Source organism: Aegilops tauschii, chromosome 3 (genome assembly GCF_002575655.3).
Source record: "Aegilops tauschii subsp. strangulata cultivar AL8/78 chromosome 3, Aet v6.0, whole genome shotgun sequence".
Lineage (NCBI taxonomy): Eukaryota > Viridiplantae > Streptophyta > Magnoliopsida > Poales > Poaceae > Aegilops > Aegilops tauschii.
Genome location: NC_053037.3, coordinates 39,952,422 through 39,975,093, shown reverse-complemented (window position 1 = coordinate 39,975,093; position 22,672 = coordinate 39,952,422). Strand labels below are relative to the sequence as shown.

At 45.4% G+C, this 22,672-nt stretch overlaps 1 protein-coding gene across 5 annotated transcripts; it reads right to left on the bottom strand.

The window, feature by feature from the left end:
• Nucleotides 1–6,797: 6,797 nt before the first annotated feature.
• On the bottom strand, nt 6,798–11,238 carry LOC109787118 (short-chain dehydrogenase TIC 32 B, chloroplastic). 5 transcript variants are annotated; one of them, XM_020345679.4, is made up of 9 exons: nt 10,857–11,238; nt 10,639–10,781; nt 8,509–8,737; nt 8,269–8,348; nt 8,018–8,171; nt 7,861–7,939; nt 7,472–7,556; nt 7,318–7,364; nt 6,798–7,225 (listed from the first exon to the last, which is right to left on the bottom strand). In XM_020345679.4, exons 2-9 carry the CDS (start codon nt 10,754–10,756, stop codon nt 7,058–7,060), a joined length of 960 nt encoding a protein of 319 aa, XP_020201268.1. In that variant the 5' UTR covers nt 10,757–10,781; nt 10,857–11,238; the 3' UTR covers nt 6,798–7,057. The 5 variants fall into 5 exon arrangements, with proteins under 5 accessions (XP_020201268.1, XP_073366054.1, XP_020201265.1 ...); XM_073509953.1 differs by having other exon boundaries at nt 10,867–11,116; XM_020345676.4 differs by having other exon boundaries at nt 7,861–8,171; nt 10,857–11,137.
• Nucleotides 11,239–22,672: the final 11,434 nt, after the last annotated feature.

The window sequence follows — 22,672 nt, the reverse complement described above, 5'->3', positions numbered from 1 at the left end:
CTGAATGATGAACTGAGTATGCAGTTGATGGTAGCAACCTTCAACAACTACTAGGAGCTGGTAGATAGAGCTCTCATGATTGAAGGGAAGCAACAGCAGATTGAAAACCACAAGAGGAAGTATGGACAAGGGAAGTACAATTCTGGAGCCCAGCAGAAGCCACGATTTACCCCGAAGCCGGGAGGACAGTTTCATCATACCCATGGAGGAGGTAGTTCGCACAACCATAATGGCTCCAAGATTGGTAATGGGAATGGAGGAGGCAACGGACAGAACCGCACCAACCCATCTACCCCAACCAAGAGGGATCTAAGTCACATTACTTGCTTCAAGTGCCAGAAGACTGGACATTATGCAACTGATTGTCCTGAAGCCCAAAATGGAAATGGCAACGGAAGCTCTGGGAAGAAGCCGAACCCGTTCAACAAAGGGCATGTGAACCACGTGAGCGTGGAGGAAGTTGAAGCTCAGCCTGATGCAGTAATAGGTAAGTTTTTGGTTAAGTCATTTACTGCAACCGTTCTTTTTGATACTGGTGCATCGCATTCATACATATCAAGGGGATTCGTGAATAAGTTTAAGATGTCCACCCAAGTTCTCAAAAACCCTATGTTAGTAACCTCGCCAGGAGCAGAATATATGGCAACCCAAGGATGTTTTCAGATACCATTGGCCATTGGAAGGCATGTTTTCCCCTGAGACCTCATTGTTTTGGAATCGCAAGGTTTGGATGTGATTTTGGGAATGGATTGGCTATCGTTGTATGGAGGAAACATCGATTGTGCCAGCAAGACGATTTTGCTTACCACCCCGGAAGGAAAAAGGATCAAGTATGTATCCCGGCATATGCCGAAGAGGACTCAAGTAAATTCTTTATCAGGAGTTGTACAGGAGGAAGTACCAGTGGTGAAGGATTATCCGGATGTGTTCCCAGAAGAGTTGCCAGGCATGCCACCGGATAGAGACATTGAGTTCTTGATTGAAATTTTGCCAGGCACAGGGCCAATATCTAAGAGACCGTACAGGATGCCCGCAAAGGATTTGGAGGAAATTAAGAAGCAGATCAAGGAGTTACTGGATAAAGGATATATTCTCCCAAGTTCGTCACCTTGGGGATCACCAGTACTTCTAGTGGAGAAGAAAGATGGATCGCTGAGGATGGTTGTTGATTAACGAGGATTGAATGAAGTGACCATCAAAAACAACTACCCACTGCCGATGATCAATGATTTGTTTGACCGCCTACAAGGAGCTAAAGTATTTTCCAAGATCGATCTACGATCAGGATACCATCAGTTAAAGATTCGAGAGCAGGATATACCAAAGATGGCTTTTACCACCAGATATGGATTGTATGAGTATACCGTTATGTCATTTGGACTGACTAACGCACCTGCCTATTTCATGAACCTGATGAACAAAGTGTTTATGGAGTTTATGGATAAGTTCGTCGTGGTGTTCATTGATGATATTTTAATCTTTTCCAAGGATGAAGAAGAGCATGAGGAGCATTTACGATTGGTACTTGAGAAGCTCAGAGAACATCAGTTATACGCCAAGTTCAGCAAGTGTGAATTTTGGCTGAAGGAAGTTGGATTCCTTGGACATGTTATTTCTGGAGAAGGAATAGCAGTGGACCCTGCCAAGGTTGACACAGTGACAAGTTGGGAATCACCCACGACAGTTGGAGAAATCCGGAGTTTTCTTGGACTTGCAGGATACTACCGAAGATTCATCGAGAATTTCTCAAAGATTGCTAAGCCCATGACTGAGCTATTAAAGAAGGACACCAAATTCAATTGGACTGAGGAATGTGAAGCTAGTTTCCAAGAGTTGAAGAAACGATTGGTTACATCACCAGTGTTGATTCTGCCCGATCAACGCAAAGACTATGAAGTTTATTGCGACGCTTTTCGTCGAGGACTTGGAGCAGTGCTTATGCAGGAAGGAAGAGTTGTGTCATATGCTTCACGACAACTTAAACCCCATGAGAAGAATTATGCTACGCATGATTTGGAATTAGCAGCCGTGGTGCATGCATTGAAGACATGGAGACATTTTCTCATCGGAAACCATTGTGAGGTGTACACGGATCACAAGAGTTTGAAGTATATTTTCACGCAGAAGGAGTTAAATCTCAGACAGAGGAGATGGTTGGAGCTCATTAAAGATTATGATATGAGATTGCATTATCACCCTGGAAAGGCTAACGTAGTAGCAGACGCGTTGAGCCGCAAGAGTCATGTCAACACCCTCATGACAGGAGAGTTACCTCAGGAGTTAGCCGAGGACCTTCGCGAGCTATGTTTGGAGATAGTCCCAAGAGGCTATTTAGCGGCATTGGAGATTCAGTCTACCTTGATGGAAAATATCAGAGAAGCTCAGAAGACAGACAAGGAGATTGAAGAGATAAAGGAGAAGATGAGCAAAGGAAAAGCCAAGGGATTTCGTGAGGATGAGCACGATACCTTATGGTTTGAGGACCGCGTATATGTGCCAAATGATCCGGAGATCAGGAAGTTGATTTTGCAGGAAGCCCATGATTCACCGTACTCGATACACCCAGGGAATACCAAGATGTATTTGGATTTGAAGAATACTTTCTGGTGGACCGGAATGAAGAAGGATATTGCGGAATACGTAGCAGTTTGTGATGTATGTCAGAGAGTGAAGGCAGAGCATCAGAAGCCAGCAGGATTGCTACAACCATTGCCGATACCCGAATGGAAGTGGGATAAAATAGGCATGGATTTTATCACAGGATTACCCAGGACTCGTTCAGGCTATGACTCAATATGGGTTGTAGTCGACCGATTGACGAAAGTGGCTCATTTCATTCCAGTGAAGACCACTTACACCAGTGCTAAGTTGGCAAAGATATATATGACCAGGATCGTATGTTTGCATGGAGTTCCGAGGACCATTGTATCAGACAGAGGAACCCAATTTACCTCGAAGTTTTGGAAGCAGTTACATGAAATACTGGGAACCAGGCTGGAATTTAGTACAGCTTTCCACCCACAGACAGATGGACAGACCGAGAGAGTCAACCAGATTTTGGAGGACATGTTGAGAGCATGTGCACTAGATTACGGATCCAGTTGGGACGACAATTTGCCATATGCGGAGTTTTCTTATAACAACAGTTATCAAACCAGTTTGAAGATGGCCCCTTTCGAAGCTTTGTACGGAAGGAGGTGTAGAACACCGTTGTTATGGGACGAAGTTGGAGACCGTCAGTTGTTTGGACCAGATTTGATTAAGGAGTCTGAACAGAAAGTGAGGTTGATTCGCGATAGGCTCAAGGTAGCCCAGCCCAGGCAGAAGAGTTATGCTGATTCTAAACGAAAGGAGACAGTTCACGGAGTCAGAGACAGAGTGTATCTTCGAGTATCACCACTTCGAGGAGTGAAGCGCTTTGGAGTTAAGGGAAAGTTAGCGCCCCGTTTTATCGGACCATACAGAGTGTTGGAACGTATGGGAGAGGTTGCTTACAAGCTGGAATTGCCCGAAGGATTGTCCGGAGTACATGATGTATTTCATGTTTCTCAGTTGAAGAAGTGCCACGCAGAAATGGCTGAGATACCGCTAAGAGATACTGTGCCACTGGAAGCGATTCAGCTGGAAAGTGATTTGACCTATGAGGAGAAACCAGTTAAGATTCTTGAGTATGCCAGCCGAGTTACCCGCAACAAGGTTATCAAGTTTTGCAAAGTCCAATGGAGTCACCACACGGAGGATGAAGCCACCTGGGAGCGAGAGGAAGATCTACGGAAAGACCACTCCCACCTGTTTTCTAGCCAACCCGAATCTCGAGGGCGAGATTCATCTTAAGGGGGGTAGGTTTGTAACATCCCAAATTTTCAATTTGGTATGTTATACATAGATCATCTTTGCATATCATGTTTTATTGCATTTTGACAAATCCTCGATAAATCCTAAGCAACTCAAGGACCCTCGGAGAGAGTTGGGGATTTTTCTCGAATTTTCATATTTGATTTTCATCAAATAATAAGACGAGGATTTTGGTTTTAATTATTTTCTCTCCGGAAAAATATTTCATTCAAAAAAATAAACGAGAGGAGAAAATATGACTTCTCCAAAATAATTGAAATACTGGAGGAAAAATGTTAAAATCATTTATTGGAATTTATTTGGATTTTATTTGCAATTTTTATTGCATTAAAAATATTGCATGTTTTCAAAATATTTATTTTGTGTTAAAAAAATGTTCACCCTATTCTAGATTTTCTAACTAGACGGGGAAAATTTATTTTATATTTTTCTGTGAATTATTTTCTGCGGAACGTATTAAAAAAAACAGCGCGCGCCCGCTGGGCCGAGCCCAGCCGAGCGCCAGGCCGCCGGCCCACCCCGTCGCCCTCTCCTTCCTCCGCACGGGAGAGCGCCGCCGCCGTGTCCTCCATGGACACGGGACCGAGCCGCCGCCGGAGCTTGCCCCCTCCTCCAAGCTTGCTCCCCCCTCTTTATAAACCCCCGCACCCCCCTCTCTCTCTCTCCTCTCATCTCGCTCGCCGCCGCCGCCCGCCTTGCCCGCCGTCGCCGCCGCACTCGGAGCCGCCGCCGCCCGCCTTGCCCGCCGTCGCCGCCGCACTCGGAGCCGCCGCCGCCGCCGGAGCCGCCCTTGCACCCCCCCGAGCCCGCACCCCGCGCCCCTCGCCCGGAGCCCCGCCGGAACCCCCGCCCCGACGAGGTACTGCCTCGCTGCCCGTTCGTCGTTGTCGGTTTTTGTTAAAAAAAACCCTTCGTTTAAAAAAAACCCTAGATCGGTTTTTATTCGGTTTTATTATTTTGCGAGCGTTTACCGAACCGTTCGTTTTAACGAACGCGTTCGTCGGTTTTTCTCTGTTAACGAACGTCCGTTCTTTAACCGTTCGTCCGTTTTTCTTTTTCGTCGGATTTTTCTGCGATTATCTCGGATTCGATTTCTGATCGAATCTTCGATTCTGTTTAACTTCTCGCTCGTTTATCGGAATCAGGCGATTCAAGCGCCTAGAGTTTCGTCTCGAAATTCTCTTTCCGTTTAACCTACTCAAACAAGTTTTTGCTACAGTAAAATTTGACCTAGATCCAGATTAGTAAACGAAGCTTCTTTCTTTCGCCGTTTTGACTTTCATTGCTTCGTTCGAGTTGATTCTTTTTGCAAACCGGAGTTCTTAAGTTGAACTTTCTGGTTGGATCTTTCATTCGAGTTTTACCTGTGCATTAGATGAGTACTGATTGTATGCTTGTTTGTTTGCGATAGAATACCCGGAGTGTGCCGCTTGTTACTTCGACTCGTTAGGTTTTGCGGATCATCAGCAAGGCAAGTAACACTTTGATCATACTTTTCATACCCAGTTTTATTGCATTAGATCTATTCCTCAAACAATTGCATGATTAGGATCTAATTAAATTGTGGGATTCTGGGAAGTAGTTGAGGTAGTACCTATTACCTGTTTTCTATTCAAACCCTTGGGAGTTACTTCTATGTTGCTATTATTACTGTCATGCTATGCTCGTAGACGTGGATGGGTTTGAGAGATATTCATGACAGATGTGAGATGTTTATTAATGGTTCAACTTAAGGTGGCAACTAAAACTCACATCTGGGTGGATTGAGGCACCTGGAGAACCCAGTGTTGTCTGATTTTATAAGGTCCGCCACCCAGGCTCAAAGGGATCATAAGAATATTGATGCTAGAAACTTCCGTGTGCAGCCACAAGCTATTATGGGCTCTAGCATAGTTGAGTAGGTTACAAGATCTCTTGAAGAGGTGGGCTAGCAGATGTAGGGGAAAGTAGGTGTACCGGTCCATCCAGAGTAAAGAGTGATTGTTTCTGAAAGACTGTGTCTCGGTCATCCGTTTCTCAAACATCAAGCAGTGCGAGAATCAAGCGGAGGCGATCGAGTCTTGTGGGGAAAAGTGCACAAACCTCTGCAGAGTGTACAAACTAATCATGGTTAGCCGTGTCGCCGGTTATGGACAACTTGAGTATCTAGTACCTGGATTATCATTTGAATCTCATCACTATGTTACTTTTAATTAATATTGTTGGATTAATGATGACACCTAATTGGGATTGAGTTGGAGGTACCTTCTCAATGTTTCACAACCACCATGATAGTTAAATAAAATTTATTCCTTTGAAGTAGGATAAAATTGGCTTTTCGCAAAACTGTAACCGTAGAGCTTTCCACCAGCCATATATGCATGTAGTATAGCATTATTATTGTTCATTACTCTCTATGTGTTACTTTGCCAGCATATCCTATGTGCTGACCCGTTTTCGGGCTGCAACGTTTCATGTTGCAGACTTTTCAGACGACGAGTAAGGTGCCTTAGGTCGTGGTCTTATACTCAGTGATGCCGCTGGAGTTGATGGACTCACTTATCTTCCAAGTCTTCCGCTGTTATCGTTATTAGATGGCCTTAAGCCATGTTTATCAAACTTATTCTCTTTGGAGATATTCGATGTAATAAGTGTGTGATTGCTACTCTGTTATAAATCCTCCATTTGTACTGTGCGTGTCAGCATTACTGATCCAGGGACGACACTGGTGCACAGCAGCACAGACCATTTGAGGTCTGGTCGCTACAGTGCCTCGCGTGTGTTCGCCATCCTGACGTGGTTGTCCCGCGTGTGTTCGCCATTCACCACTCAAGATCTACTGTCCAGTTTCTGAAATTTGTTAGTCGCAACAAATCAAAGCAGAGGAAATTCTTCTAAACTTCTCCAACTGTCTGTATATAGTAGTATGTGACACTGAGAAAGTTTCAGGAAAAACAGAAATCTGAAAATAAGCGAGATGATTAACTAGATTCATTAATCAAATCCAAAACGACCGGCAAATATACTGGACACGAATATATTAACAAGAACACGATTCGATGACACCGAACAAGCACGATAATTTATTCGTGAACAATATTGGTTCACTTCACCAAGTGACAGGTTTCCTACTTGTAGCCACTGCTTGTGCTGCTGCTACACACTAACCAACCATCTGTACCATGAGCTTGACAACATCGCGAAAGACGCCTTTTCTGAGCACTCATTTTGCGGATCTGATGAGCTCCTCGCTGAACTCCCAGAGTTGCTTCGCCAAGACGTCGCTCTTCGCATGCTTGCTCGTCTTCTCCTCGTTGCAGTCGGCAAAGTATTTGCCTGTCACACCCTTCAGCTGAGGGTTGAGCCCTACGTAGCAAGTAGTTGCCGCTCCCTGCAAGGTAAAAACACAAAGTTCTTTGTAAGGAAGATGCCGTGTCATTCTTAGGATTAGGAATTTTTTCAAAGCCAGGAATAGATAAGAACCTGGGGTACATTCTTCCAGAACAAGTAGGTGACAACTTGAATTGCCTCTGCAAATGAAAACAGAATAAATAAATTATAACGCCGTGGGGACATATAAAGCTTGACATTTAAGAATCATATTCATTCACAAGGAAAAATGAGCATGAGAGCTTACTCATGAGAGCAAAGGAATGCCTCATCAAATTGGTCATGATCAATCCAGGATGAACGCAATTAACTGTGATGTTAGCTCCTTCCTCCTGTGTAAGTACAGCACATTATTCATGGTGCATCAGAATTTAATACCTACTACAACTTAGGTCAATAAGTCTAATAAAAAAATCAGTGTCCTAGCTGAGAGCTACTAAAAGGCTAAACCGTTGCGTTATTATGGTGATGATAACTGATAACAGTTTTAGCAATACAAATCAAGATAAGCAAGGGTATGAGAACCTAGGTAATATCTAGGCAGTTCATGAAGATCTTAAGTTATTATTTCGAAGTTTGCTCCTGATGATGAATAAAATGAAGAGAAAAGACCACAAAATTGGAGAAAAATGATACCTTGAGCCGCCTGGAGAGCTCTTTCGCGTGCAGTATGTTTGCAAGCTTAGATTGTCCATAGGCCATTTTATCATTGTATCTGCCAATGAAAAAAAATACATTATTAGCAGTTGAATCGATATTAGATTTTCTTCTAAATAACCATAAGAACACATACATTTTCTTGTCATTGAGCTGATCAAACAGAATCCCCTTTGGATATGTATGGAGGTGGGCAACTGATGACAAGTTCACAATGCGACCCTCAATACCCGTAGACTTGGCAGTAGTTTTCATGTTATCAAGGAGAAGGTTGGTCAGTAGGAAGTGACCTAATTGATCATTGGAGTGAAAGGGAAAACTATTAGTATCAGGATATCCACCATTGATTCCGTCTATTTCAAGTATTGCTGGCAGTTAGAGACTAACCAAGATGATTTGTGGCAAACTGCATCTCCACTTCGTCTTCAGACAGTTGGAAAGGACAGAACATCACACCTGCATTATTTCTGCAGAACAGAAAGAATTTGGACGGCTTGGTTCAGTGAAGCGAGGGCAGTGCTGGAATAGACTAGCAGTGATATACAGCTACCCTAAATTGAAATTTGATGTGACGCAGCAATGTATATATCAAAGGTAAGCAGGAATGATAAGAGATGAAGGGATTACATCAAGATGTTTAGAGGAAGATTCATGGAGTTGAACTGGTCAGCGAAGGCCCTGACAGACTTGAGGGAGCTAAGGTCAAGCTTCAGAACATCGACACGGGCTAGTGGGTGTATCTCCATGATGCGCTTCCTTGCCTCTGATGCCTCTGTGTTTCTCGCAGCAATGATGACATGGGCTCCTCTCAGGGCAAAGACTCTCGAGGTCTCTAGACCAATGCCACTAGATCCACCTGAAAGATATCAGAATTGCGGTTTTCAGTAAAAGACATGAATAGATCTTGGAGACACGATATAAAAAGGGATTGACTATGTGAAAACTCAAAAAGATTGAGTTTATCACAGGCTTGGTTGCAATATACTGACTGCATTAGTAAATACCCATAACAAATTATCGCAAGTGTGCATAAGCATAACCCACACCCATGCTTTACGAATAAGCAATATTGACACGACCCAAAACGGTTCCTCTAATTGTTCCAACACATACTAATGGAAGCTCTTGCATTCCTTAGAAGTCCCTATGTCCTGAACTTATTATTGTTGTAAAAAACTTCTAGAAAAAGTAGCTGTAAAAACAATAGCAGAAAAGCTCCCATCAATATTACCAGACTTAGTTTTCAATGAATGTGAAAACTGTAGTCTAACAACCAACCTTAGAGATGTTGATAATTTTGACTTTTTCAAGTAAACACTGGAGCTTCAAAATCCTAGTGCGATGAAAAGGATAGAAGAAGATTGTCATCTAACTGGAAAGATCTTGTCACCACAGCATATAATAACTCCTGCTGTAGTCTAACAACCAACCAGATTTTTTTTAGTGTTTTTGATAATTTGACTTTTCAAGTAAACATCGGAGCATCAAAATAGTAGTGCAGTGAAAAGGATAGAAGAAGATTGTCAGCTAACTGAAAGGATCGTGTCACTGCAGCATATAATCACTCTTGCTGTAGACTTGTAACAACCAACTAGCAAAAGGGACAAAAATGACCCGTTTCTGCTAATTTCTACTTTTCAAGTAAACATCGGAGCTTGAAAACCATAATGCAAGAATAGGATAGAAGGAGATTGCCATCTAACTGAAAGGATCTTTGTCACTGCAGCACAACATCACTCTTACGATTAACTAAAGCACATAAAAGAGAGATAAAAATAACAAAAAGTACTGCGTTCCTTCCTAATCACTATCTGTAAATTTGGTCACATCATGATTGTCTGCACTACTACTTAAGGCAAGAGAAAGCTTGGATCCATGGTGTGGTTTACCATGTGAAAACAAAATATTCATCTGAACAAAAGCAGCTAGGGATATTTGATTGGTTCTAGTGAAGAGGAGAGCTGGCAGAAAACACCAACCAATTCAGGATTCATTCAAGGCCACACAAAACAGTCCCCAAAAGACAGGACCCAGAAATCCAGGCTCCATGCTCTCATGCTCCACATAAAAAGGAGGAACTATCCAACTTGTTCATATCAAGAGTTTGGAGAAATATAAGCAACAGCGCCCTTGCAATTGTTTGAAGAACAGATCACCGTAACGTAAGCCACAGTTCAGATTAAGAACAGAGCATAAATCTGAACAAAGGCTAGTGCTGGTGTACGAAAAACAGTTGTGACAACAGATGTTCAGAAGTTTAGTACTTCAGTACATACCCCCAAACAAAAAAATCCCGGTCATAAACCCACTTCCCAACTGCTTGTCTACAGAGCACAAAGAAGAGAGCAAGTATAAAATATTCAGAAAGGTTGCACACGAATCTAACCGACAGCATCACAGAGACCATCTGAGCATTGCACCATGAACAAAGCCAGCTAATTTGATTCACTGGTGCACAGTTAGCACACCCGTCAGGCTTCTAGCTGGTACCAGTAGCGATGCTCCTGTTCTTGTGCTGACAGCGACGCATAACCAGCAGTCAGATTCAGGGCGCGTGTGCCCGAACAGGAAAGAGATCGTGACCACATATGAGTGCATGATATGGCGGCCAATAAGGTGGTGTCCCCATCGCACAGCCAAGAAGATGAGAGCGAACATGTCAGGTGGCACTGCGAGCGCCATTGGTGATCTGGCGGCGCAGGAGCTAGCAGAGGAGGAATCTGGCCGGTTGGGTGGGGGTGGGGTTGTGGTGGGTACCTGTGACGAGGACGGTGAGGCCGGCGGCGGAGATGCCCTCGGTGACCTGCTCCGCCGTGGAGCCCGACCCGAACCCGCTGGCGCCCGGCTTGCCGGTGATGAGGGACAGGATGCCCATCTTGTTCTTGGGCCGACTCCTGAAACTGCGGAACAGAATGTGAGCCCCCAATCAAGAAGAAGAAGAAGGAGAAGAAGCAGAGGAATCTTGGCGAACTCACCTGGACGGACCTGGACGGATTAGGCGATGGCGAGATTGGTTCCGGTGATGCGCGACGGAAGGGAGGAGGGAGGGAGGAGGCAGGCGTGCAGGAGCGGGCGCAGGGGAGGAGGTTATTTATGGCCGCGGGGAGCGGTAGCAGCAGTTTGGTTGGGGAGTAGGCGGTCGGGCAGGCTACCGGCCGGAACGCAAACTCTCGAGTGAATCCGGCCGGGCCGGGACTCTACTATTCCGATGGAACAGGTTTCCTCTCTGGATTCCTTCTTCTTGCACGGGAAGAATATGCATGTGTGTGGTCTCTGGCACTGGACAAAAAATCGCATCTTCTTTTCCTAGGAGGAATCTGAAATCCAGAGGAGAAGAGTCCACAGTCCACACGTGTTGATCAACTGCTGCATTTTTGCTTTGACATGAATAAGACTCTATTCTCAGATAGTTGACATATACTCCCTCCGTTCCTAAATATAAGTCTTTGCAGAGATTCCACTATGAACCACATACGGATGTATATAGATGCGTTTTAAGTATAGATTCATCCATTTTGCTCCGTATGTAGTCCACATTTAGGAATGGAGGGAGTAGTTTACAAATAATCGGGAAATAAAGTCAGGGATCGAGCTCTCTCAAAAATCAAAGGATTTGTTGGTGTAAGAATAGTGTACTGTGTTTGCCTCTCAACAGCTACCGTGCAACGGTGTTGATCTACTGATGTAGTTGCATCTTGCGACTAGATATCACTGTTCTCGCGTAGAAGAATCATAGGATGCAGGACATGTTTGCGTGCGCTCTGTCTAATAGTGATTGCTGAAAATGTCGGCTGCGAGACATAGAGGGATACACAATGTATGCGTTGAACTGCCTCCAGGGCCTTTCTTGATGGAAGCCGCCACCCGCAACCAGTGAAAGACTAGATGGTGCACACTATCTCCATGGCAATAAGGTGGCACACATATTACTGTGTGTGTGCTTTGCTTATGTGGCGAATTGATCATGGATTGCATGAGTTGGAGATGGTGCCCTAACATGTAGGGGCATCCAAATAGACTGCTTTCCGGTGCCACTCATTCCCAATAATTATTCTAGACCAACCTATGTAGAAGGTATTTGGTTTCTCTTGCAATGCAAGCCATGAGAATGCTTGGTCGGTTGTAACTTTCTAACTATATGTTAGTTTGCATCGTGCGCGCATCTCTAGTTATATATAGGTGAGAAGAGATGTGACAAATAAATGCATAAAGGCTTATATATTCTCTCCTTCCTGTCTTTGAATGAGGAGTAGGTGAGCACAAACTAAGATATGATCTTCTGACAACAATGAATATGGGAGCAGTGCATGACACATCCCATGTTATATATCTTATTAATCAAAGAAAAAGCACTACCCACAATCACCATTCTCATATCAAGGATTTGCATTGTTCTTCACCTCCCTTGCCTCATGACGAAGCTAGTTGTGCTAATGACTGAAACACGCATGCTTGCATGTTTCCAAAAATCATGTAAACCAGATGGGTCCTAAGTGGATGGAAACTTTTCTCCAAAATAGAGTAAATATGATTCCTTAGGGAGTTAGGGACAATTCCTATGATCCAAGTGTGCATTAGTCCAGGTACAAATGATTCCATAAGCATTTAGTGGCCAGGATCCTATGATTCAAATGGTTATATAGGAAAAGTTCCTACACAATGAAATCCTCTAAGAAAATTATAAAGTTCCTTCAATCCAAATAGGTCATGAGAATTCCGTTTCTATGAATCAAACGATCCACATAGAATAATTCCCATGGATTCAAATTCTTCAAATATCATGCACTATTCCTTTGAATCAAAACATGCCACAAATCGAACGTATTAGGAGTACTGCAAAATGGGTAATCAAATGTAGTTGTACTACAAAAAAGAAGGGACCACGACAGGTCATGTGCGATCATTGTCGCTTCATGTTAAACAAGATTTTAACACACGGGAATAAGGAAACATACGATTTCTCAACATGCCAGAGTGGATGAAAATTTTCCTTGAAATCTAGCACAAATGACAAAAAATCTCCTGTACCTTATGATCATATAATTTAAACTACCGACATGTATTTTTTTCTTAAGGATGAAAATTCTCAAAAAAAACCTTGAAAAGTTATTTGAATCGAAGAGGGCCCGTATCCGATGATCCCACAAGCTAGGTGTCATTTCTCATTGACAACCCACATACAACAATTCTCCGTGGAGCTTCCATATGCAATGAGTACTTGGATGTAGTCAGGCCAATGCATTTGTAACAACATACATGAGAGCACCGTCCTTGCATGTACACCGGAAGAATATGTATGTGGTCTCTACTGGATAAAGAATCACATCTTCTTTTCCTTTTGGAATGATAGAGAAAAAAAATCTTAATTCATGAAAGAATCGGAGATCGAGAGGAGAGGAGTCCAGAGTCCACACACGTTGATCAACCTTTGTAATCAGAGCTTGCGACCAGGTACTACTATTTTTTCATACAATAATCAGGCACATATAAATTAGCCAAAAAATAATTGTTTGATACACCGCGTGGAAGACAAATGATGCAGGATATGTGTGTGCGCATGTTGAGTGCGAAACATAGAAGGATCCACAATGGATGCGCAGAACAACATCCAGTGTCTTTCTTGATGGCACCTGTCACTCGCAACCAGTGAAAACCTTGATGATCCACATGAACTGCATGGTAGTAAGGTATCATGGATAATGCAATGAAGATGCTTGGCATATATCATGAGTTGATTATGGATTCCTGGATATGGAGCTTTTGCACTACAAGTTAGCCGCATCCTAAGACCTAAGAGACTATTTTCTGACGCCGCTTATTCTCAACATTTATTCTAGACCAACCTATGTAGAATGTCTTCGGTTTATCTTGCAATGTAAACCATGAAAATGCTGGTCGGTTGTAAATTTCTCCCTAACTATATGTTTTCTTTCACCGTGCTCACATCTCTAGTTATATATAGGTGAGAAGAGATGTGCTCAACAAAAGGCATATGTATTTTCTTCCTCTTGTCTCTGAAGAGGAGTAGGTGAGCACAAATTAATATATGATCTTCTGACAATGATGAATACGAGAGCGGCACATGAGACATTACATGTGATCTTAATTGAAGAAAAATCAGTACCCTGATACTTTCATAATAACATCACTGTTTTCAGTTCAAGGGCTTGTGTTGTTCATCACCTTTCTTGCCTCGCGACCAAGCTTGTTGCACTAATAACTAAAACATGCATGCACATTTCCAAAAATCTTCCAAATCGAATGAGTCATGAGTGGACGGAAACTTTCCTCCAAAATAGAATACAAATGATTCCTTAGAGACAATTCCTGATATCCAAATGTGCATTAGTTTGGGTACAAATGATTGTATAAGAATGTAGTGACCCGGATGCTATGATCCGCATGGTTATATAGGAGAAATTCCTACAGAATGAAATCCTCCAAATCAGATCCATCCTCAAGCACTAGTAGAAAACTAGTCGTCAACCCGTGCACCTGCACGGGCTAGCGATTTTGAAAACAAACTAATTTGAGTTTCGCAATATTTGTTCAAATCCAACTCCATGTAAACAAACATCAAAACACGGTGTCCAGTTTTCCTTTGGAGCCAAGTGACATTCAAAGCATACCCTTGGATAGTACTGAACAAACAAAGAGGCATCTCAGTATATGATGAAGTACACCTATCCATGAACAACCTCCCATCAGACATTGCAATGGATATTATTATTATGGGCTGCTGGGGTATTTGGATGAGTAGAAATGATAAAATCTTCAGAATGGCAACACCCACTCTTGATACATGGAAATATTATCTGAAAGAGGGACTCCAAATTACAGAGCTCAGAGCCAAAGCATCCAAGGCAGAAAAGATCAAACTTTGGAGAGAACAGAACACCTACTTTAATCATGTTGTTCCCTAGAGCAGGAATTGGCTGAATAATTTTACATTCTTTTGTATGTGTACTGTTTTAATTAATGAAAATATACCGTAGAACAATTGTTCTACGGTTTCGGTTCAAAATAAATAAATAGTAACAATGCTTGTCACATGGATCAAAACACATACATACAAATGTTAATCTATGGCTTGACAGGTTTTAAGTGGAACCCACTTGTACTTCCATTACATAATGTGTAACAATATAATCAATTTCCGAGGTATGCCATATTATTAAATTATATATTCATAAACATGTACAGAATCCTCACGTTTTTTAGTGGAGTACTGAATCTACTTGATGGAAGATGATCGACCTAGCTAACAGACGACTTTCCCCTTATTATTATTTCTTTCCAACCAAGCCAATATGGAATGGCGTATAGAAAGAGGAAACACCCACTTGATTTCAAGAAATCTGAAAATGGTTGCTCTAGTTTTATGAGAACATATTTTTAATGATTTAATAGAGGATTGAATAATAATAATTGGTTTATCCTGCAAGTGCGCAAAGGCTTTGTTTGTACATAAATGAAACCCCAAGGCCCAATCAATACACATATTTACAACTCGGAAAAAATACACATATTTGGAAGCTTCACGGGAAATGGTGTGCAACTTTTTTGGTGAAAATTATATATTCATAAGTTTGTTGTAGAATGAAGTACAATGCCATAAGTGTTTTTGGTATCTTTCACGGCATTGTACTTCTCTGAAAATATATCAATTTGAGAATATACCGTTCAGTAGTCTCTTTGGTAAAAGTAAGAACATTATTGTAATTTTGGTGGCACTAAATTTTCAAAATCCCTATAGGCCCCATTGTGCTTCTTTTGATTGGTTATCTACTTATATGTGATGTGTACATGCCAACAGTGAAGTACAGATTTCATTACCATTTTATAAGGGCTTCTAGTTGCAGCATTTACTTATATACTGGATAGAGTGATAGGGGCACGGTATGCACATATGTTTTATGTCTCCTTTTTCCCTTCGACGTAAGATCCTGGTTTAAGCAAAAAGTAACATACAACAATGTGCTAATTAGTTGTGTGTTCATAAGCATAATTTATAAATTTAGGGACACATGTTTAGTTCAGGGGTTATGCTTTTTAGCACAACATTCTAACATGTGTATTTGTGACTGAAGAAAAGTATAAAACTGGCAAAATGGTTGCTCAGCACTTACAATGCGGAGAGCCAGAAGGAGCGGCGGATCTAAATATTTTAAGAATAGATGTAGAGACCTGTTCATAGTTTCTGAAGCTGGAGAAATTGTATTGAGAAAGGTATGCACTGACCTTGGTTATAGCAGCGTATGAATTCTTCAGTTAAGTATCAATACTTTTAAGTAATATACAAAAACATGGAATTGACACATGCGTGAGCTTTGAAAAGGTACATCTTCTATGCCACATATAATTACGCAACCTGGGCCACATATAATTATGCCACATCTTCTATGCCACATATTATTACGCAACCTAGGTTTTCCACAGTATCTAGACATGTCTGAAATCAAAGAACGCACATAATCAAAATCCCCCAAAACGAAACCCTAGGCTGCACTTGCTTATTAGGGACCAAGTCTCAAATTCCAGGAGACACAACATAACAATGCCAAAAAACGAAAACCTACTCTGTCGTTGCTCCTTGCATACCTGCAATTAGTGACGTAGTTCCTCAACTCTGCAGCTTCACAAACATTGGCGGATGTCCGATCTAGTAAAAACTTGATCTGATTGTCTTCTCCTACTATGTCCTTGCTCCGTGCATATCTGTAATTAGCCTGACGTAGTTCCTCAACTCTGCAGCTTCACGAACATTGGCGGTTGTCGGATCTAATACCGACTTGATCCGATGCATCGTCTTCTCCACCACATGTCCCCATTGTCTATGGTGGATTGATGTTTGGTCGGGCCATGCACTAAAAAAAAAGACACACCCGTGACATTTTGGGCTGAAAGAAATTTTTTTCCGTCATACATATGACACTTCTATGACGATAATTGTGACAAAACTCGGTATCATCATAGATGTGATGGGCTCCTACTTTTATGACAAAAAATCATGACAGAAAATGGGCTTTTCGTCCTGGGCGGGCCGGAGACGCAGCTGCATGACATTCTTTGGGCCGTCCATGACTGAAAAAACCGTGGTAGAAGCGAGGGCGAGGAAAATTTCGGGGAGTTCCCGGTTACGGTGGGAGGTCGGGGGCCGAGCGATGCGCGTTTCTCTCGTACACGTACACGCGTGTGTGCGAGGCGTTGGCTCTAACTGAACCCGAGCGAGGCGTTGGGCTCTAACTGAACCCGAGTGATTGCACTACAGGCTACGCGTTACTGAACCCGGGCGATCGATCGATGACTGTTAACGGAATCCGATCGAGCGATTCCTTCGCTACTACTGCTAACTTAAGCCGATCGATGCTGCATCTGGATGAATAGTGAGCGTTGCTGGGGGGGTTTGGATGAACAGTTCCCGGTGGGGGTGGATGAACAGGACCCCGTGGTGTTGCCTCTGGATGAACAGGACCCCGATCGATCGAGCCGGTTGGGGCTGGATGAACAGGACCCCGTGGAGGGCAGGATGAACAGGACCACCCCGTGGAGGGCAAAATGAACTGTAGACGGTGGAGGGCTGGATGAACAGTAGCCCGTGGAGGGGTGGTTGAACAGGAGCCCGTGGAGAGGGCTGGTTGAACAGTAGCCGGTGGAGTAGCGCGTGGTGGAGGCTGGATGAATAGGAGCCCGTGGATGAACAGTCGCAGGTGGAGGCTGGAGGAGGTCGACGGTGGATGAACAGTAGCCCGTGGAGGCGGGAGGGGGTCGACGGTGGAGATGAACAGTGTCCTGTGGAGTCCCGTTTTGCGGTACGCCACACCCCTCCCGATGAACAGGACCCCCGTTTCGACCGTAGCGCTCCAACACAAGTCCGTTTCCTCCGTTTTGTGGTACGCCACACCCCTCCCGATCAACATGACCCCCGTTTCGACCGTAGGAGGTCCGTTTCCTCCGTTTTGCGGTACGCCAGACCCCTCCCAATGAACAGGATCCCGTTTCAAACGTGGCCGGTCGAACACAAGGCCGTTTCCTCCGTTCTACGGTACGCCAGGCCTCGTTTCCATCGGCTGTTCCGTCCAAGCCCTCCCGATGAACACGACGACGCATTCCGTTCTGACCCAGCCGGTCGGCTCCCCATGAACACGACGATGACGCTGTTTCTCCGTTCTGACCCAGCCATGTACACGAGCCCTGGTCGTACGTATGCGCGAGTAGGCGTTCGAGACCCTGCCCGTATGTACGTACGTGGCCGTATTTTCTTTCTTGCACACTGGCCGCTGTACGTACATGTACATGCTACGTGCGCGCCTCTACATCGACCAATATGTACGTACACGTTCGCGACCAGAATGACAATGCTACGTACGCTTCGACCAGGTGGGTCCCGACTGTCAGGCACTTCCTTGCCTCTGAAGATGTAGCTGGTGGGTCCCAGCAGTCAGGGGGGAGAATCGTTTTTTTTGCCCGGACGCACTTCCTTGCGTGCGAAGATGTAGCTGGTGGGTCCCAGCAGTCAGGGGGAAACGTTTTTTTCGCGAAATACAGTGGCCCGTACGGTGGGTCCCAGCTGTCAGGTGGAGGAATCATTATTTTCCGCGTAATAAGAAGGCACTTCCTTGCTGCGGCCGTGGACCCAGCTGTCAGCCTCTTCACGTACAGTCCACGTCCGATGGAAGTCGTTCCTTGACCACGTTGACCACGCCGCGCCGAGAGCACCAGGGCGGTGGACGACGGCGAGGCCTAGGAAGGGGACGACGGGGAGCCGCGGAAGACGCGGCAGTGGAAGCCCGCGCGGAGAGGAGTACGAGGGTTCACTGGTTCGGCTGCGGTGTGAGGCTGCAGTCGCCACAGGGCCTGGCCAGCGGTGGGAATAGTAGGAGGCGGTGAGGCCTCCGCGACAGCACAGCCGGCCACGGGAGGCAGGAGCATGCGGCACGACCGGCGCTGCTTTGGGCGGCTGGATCAAGAAGACCAGAGGTTGAAGAAGCACTACGGCCGTTGGATGGACATCGTATGGTCACTGGAGCTAGAATCGTTCATATTGACTAAAGTTGACAAAGTTCCCCGTCCCAGTCAACTTAGTAGGCCCACAAGTCAGCCTCCCACCATGGTGGGTCCCAGCTAGCAGGGGGAGTATTCATTTTTTTATGCGTAATAAGGAGGCACTTCCTTGTGTGCGAAGATATAGCTGGTGGGTCCGAGCTGTCAGCGGCGGTAATTTTTTTTCGCGAAATACAGAGGCCCTTTCGGTGGGTCCCTGATGTCAGGTGGAGGAATAATTATTTTGCGCGTAATAAGGAGGCATTTCCTTGCGTGCGGCCGTGGACCCAGCTGTCGGCCTCTCCACGTACAGTCCACTTCAGATGCATGTCGGTCGTTGACCACGTTGACCAGGCCGCGCCGAGAGCACCAGAGCGGTGGACGACGGCGAGGCCTAGGAAGGGAACGACATGGAGGCAGGGAAGACTCGGCAGTTGTTTCCCATGCGGAGGGGAGTACGACTGTACGAGGGTTTACTAGTACGTCTATCATCGCCGGAGAATAACAGCAGGTGTGGGTGAGTAGAGGGATGGCTAGGCCAGCGATGGGAGTACGGTGGGGCGATGAGGCCTGCGCGGCAGCAGAGCCGGCCGTGGGGAGGAGGGAGCAGGCAGTCCCGCCGGCACTTGTTTGAGCGGCTGGAGCAGGAAGAGCAGAGATTGAAGAAGCACGACGGCCGTTGGATGGCCATCCAACAGTCACTGCTTGTGCGCAAACTTTTTTTTAGGAAAGCCTCAAATCTGTGGAAAATAGCATACAACCCATCTACCATTATTTCTAATAATTTACAGCCCATTTGCTAATTATTAAGTTTTTTTTGGGAGCCCATATTCTTTTTGTTAGCATTACAGCCCATATTGTGGCCAAGGTTAAAAAATTATACGAAAATTTGCATATTTCGGTGCGGTCCGAACTGTTTTTAATCCCGAAATTTTGACTCACATTCAAACTGATTTTAAAACTAAATGTATATCAATATAAAATCCAACAAATTCTTCGCGCATAAAAATTAATGTAATTTAAAATCTCGAAATGAAAAAAAAGATATTTGAAACTAATTGCCGGTTTGATGTGTTTTAAAAATGTACAACCCATTTCTCATTACTGATGGGCCATTTTCTTGGCCAGCCGAATGAAAGCTCTCCTTGTCTTGAAAGATTTGCAGCCCAACAGGCCTGACAAAGCGACTTACTTGGCAAATCACAAAAAAACTGGGCTGTGGCCATGGACCCAGCTGTCAGCCTCTCTACGTACAGTACTCTTCCGATGGAAGTCGTTCCTTGACCACGTTGACCACACCGCGTGGAGAGCACCACGGCGGTGGACGACGGCGAGGCCTAAGAAGGGGACGACGCGGAGCCGGGGAAGACGCGGGAGTGGAAGCCAGCACGGAGAGGAGTACGAGGGTTCACTGGTTCGGCTGCGGTGTGAGGCTGCCGTCGCCGCAGGGCCTGGCCAGCGGTGGGAATAGTAGGGGGCGGTGAGGCCTCCGCGGCAGCACAGCCGACCACGGGAGGCAGGAGTATGCGACACGACCGGCGCTGCTTTGGGCGGCTGGAGCAAGAAGACCAGAGGTTGAAGAAGCACTACAGTAGTTGGATGTACATCGTACGGTCACTTGAGCTAGAATCGTTCATATTGATTAAAGTTGACAAAGGCCCCCGTCCCAGTCAACTTAGTAGGCCCACAAGTCAGCCTCCCACCATGGTGGGTCCCAGCTAGCAGGGGGAGTATTCATTTTTTTGTGCGTAATAAGGAGGCACTTCCTTGCGTGCGAAGATATAGCTGGTGGGTCCGAGCTGTCAGCGGCGGTAACATTTTTTTCGCGAAATACAGAGGCCCTTTCGGTGGGTCCCTGATGTCAGGTGGAGGAATCATTATTTTGCACGTAATAAGGAGGAATTTCCTTGCGTGCGGCCGTGGACCCAGCTGTCGGCCTCCTCACGTACTGTCCACTTCAGATGCATGTCGGTCGTTGGCCACGTTGACCAGGCCACGCCGAGAGCACCAGGGCGGTGGACGACAACGAGGCCTAGGAAGGGAACGACACGAAGGCAGGGAAGACTCGGCAGTTGTTTCCCACGCGGAGGGGAGTACGACTGTACGAGGGTTTACTGGTTCGTCTGCCGTCGCCGGAGAATAACAGCAGGTTTGGGTGAGTAGAGGGATGGCTAGGCCAGCGATGGGAGTATGGTGGGGCGGTGAGGCCTGCGGGGCAGCAGAGCCGGCCGCGGAGAGGAGGGAGCAGGCAGTCCAGCTGGCGCTTGTTTGAGCGGCTGGAGCAGGAAGAGCAGAGATTGAAGAAGCACGACGGCCGTTGGATGGCCATCCAACAGTCACTGCTTGTGTGTCTACCTTTTTTTTAGAAAAGCCTCAAATCTGTGGAAAACAACATACAGCCCATCTGCCATTATTTCTAATAATTTACAGCCCATTTGCTAATTATTAAGGTTTTTTTGGAGCCCATATTCTTTTTGTTAGCATTACAGCCCATATTGTGGCCACGGTTAAAAAATTATACGAAATTTTGCATATTTCGGTGCGGTCCGAACTGTTTTTAATCCCGAAATTTCGACTCATATTCAAACTGATTTTAAAAATAAATGTATATCAATATAAAATCCAACAAATTCTCCACACATAAAAATTTTAAAATCTCGAAATGAAAAAAAGATATTTGAAACTAATTGCCGGTTTGATGTGTTTAAAAAATGTACAGCCCATTTCTCATTACTGATGGGCCATTTTCTCGGCCAGCCGAATAAAAGCTCTCCTCGTCTTGAAAGATTTGCAGCCCAACAGGCCTGACAAAGCGACTTACTTGGCAAATCACATAAAAAACCGGGCTGTGGCCGTGGACCCAGCTGTCAGCCTCTCCACGTACAGTACTCTTCCGATGGAAGTCGTTCCTTGACCACGTTGACCACGCCGCGCGGAGAGCACCACGGCGGTGGATGACGGCAAGGCCTAGGAAGGGGACGACCCGGAGCCGGGGAAGACGCGGCAGTGGAAGCCCGCGCGGAGAGGAGTACGAGGGTTCACTGGTTCTGCTGTGGTGTGAGGCTGCCGTCGCCGTAGGGCCTGGCCAGCGGTGGGAATAGTAGGGGGCGGTGAGGCCTCCGCGGCAGCACAGCCGGCCACGGAAGGCAGGAGCATGCGGCACGATCGGCGCTGCTTTGGGCGGCTGGAGCAAGAAGATCAGAGGTTGAAGAAGCACTACGACCGTTGGATGGACATCGTACGGTCACTGGAGCTAGAATCGTTCATATTGACTAAGTTAACAAAGCCCTTCGTCCCCGTCAATTTAGTAGGCCCACAAGTCAGCCTCCCACCAAGGTGGGTCCCAGCTAGCCGGGGGAGTATTCATTTTTTTGTGCCTAATAAGGAGGCACTTCCGGTGGGTCCGAGCTGACAGCGGGGGGAACGTTTTTTCACGAAATACGGTGGCCCGTCAGGTGGGTCCCAGCAGTTAGGGGGCAAACGTTTTTTCGCAAAATACGGTGGCCCGTCCAGTGGGTCCCTGTGGTCAGTTGGAGGAATCATTATTTTCCACGTAATAAGGAGGCACTTACTTGCTGCGGCCGTGGACCCAGCTGAGACTCTCCACGTATAGTATACTTCCGATGGAAGTCGTTCCTTGACCACGTTGACCTCGCCGCGTTCCGTTGCATGCATGCATCCATGGGCGTGGTGCGTCCCCACTGTCAGCCTCTCACGTGTAGTCATCTTCCGATGACTCTCGGTTGTT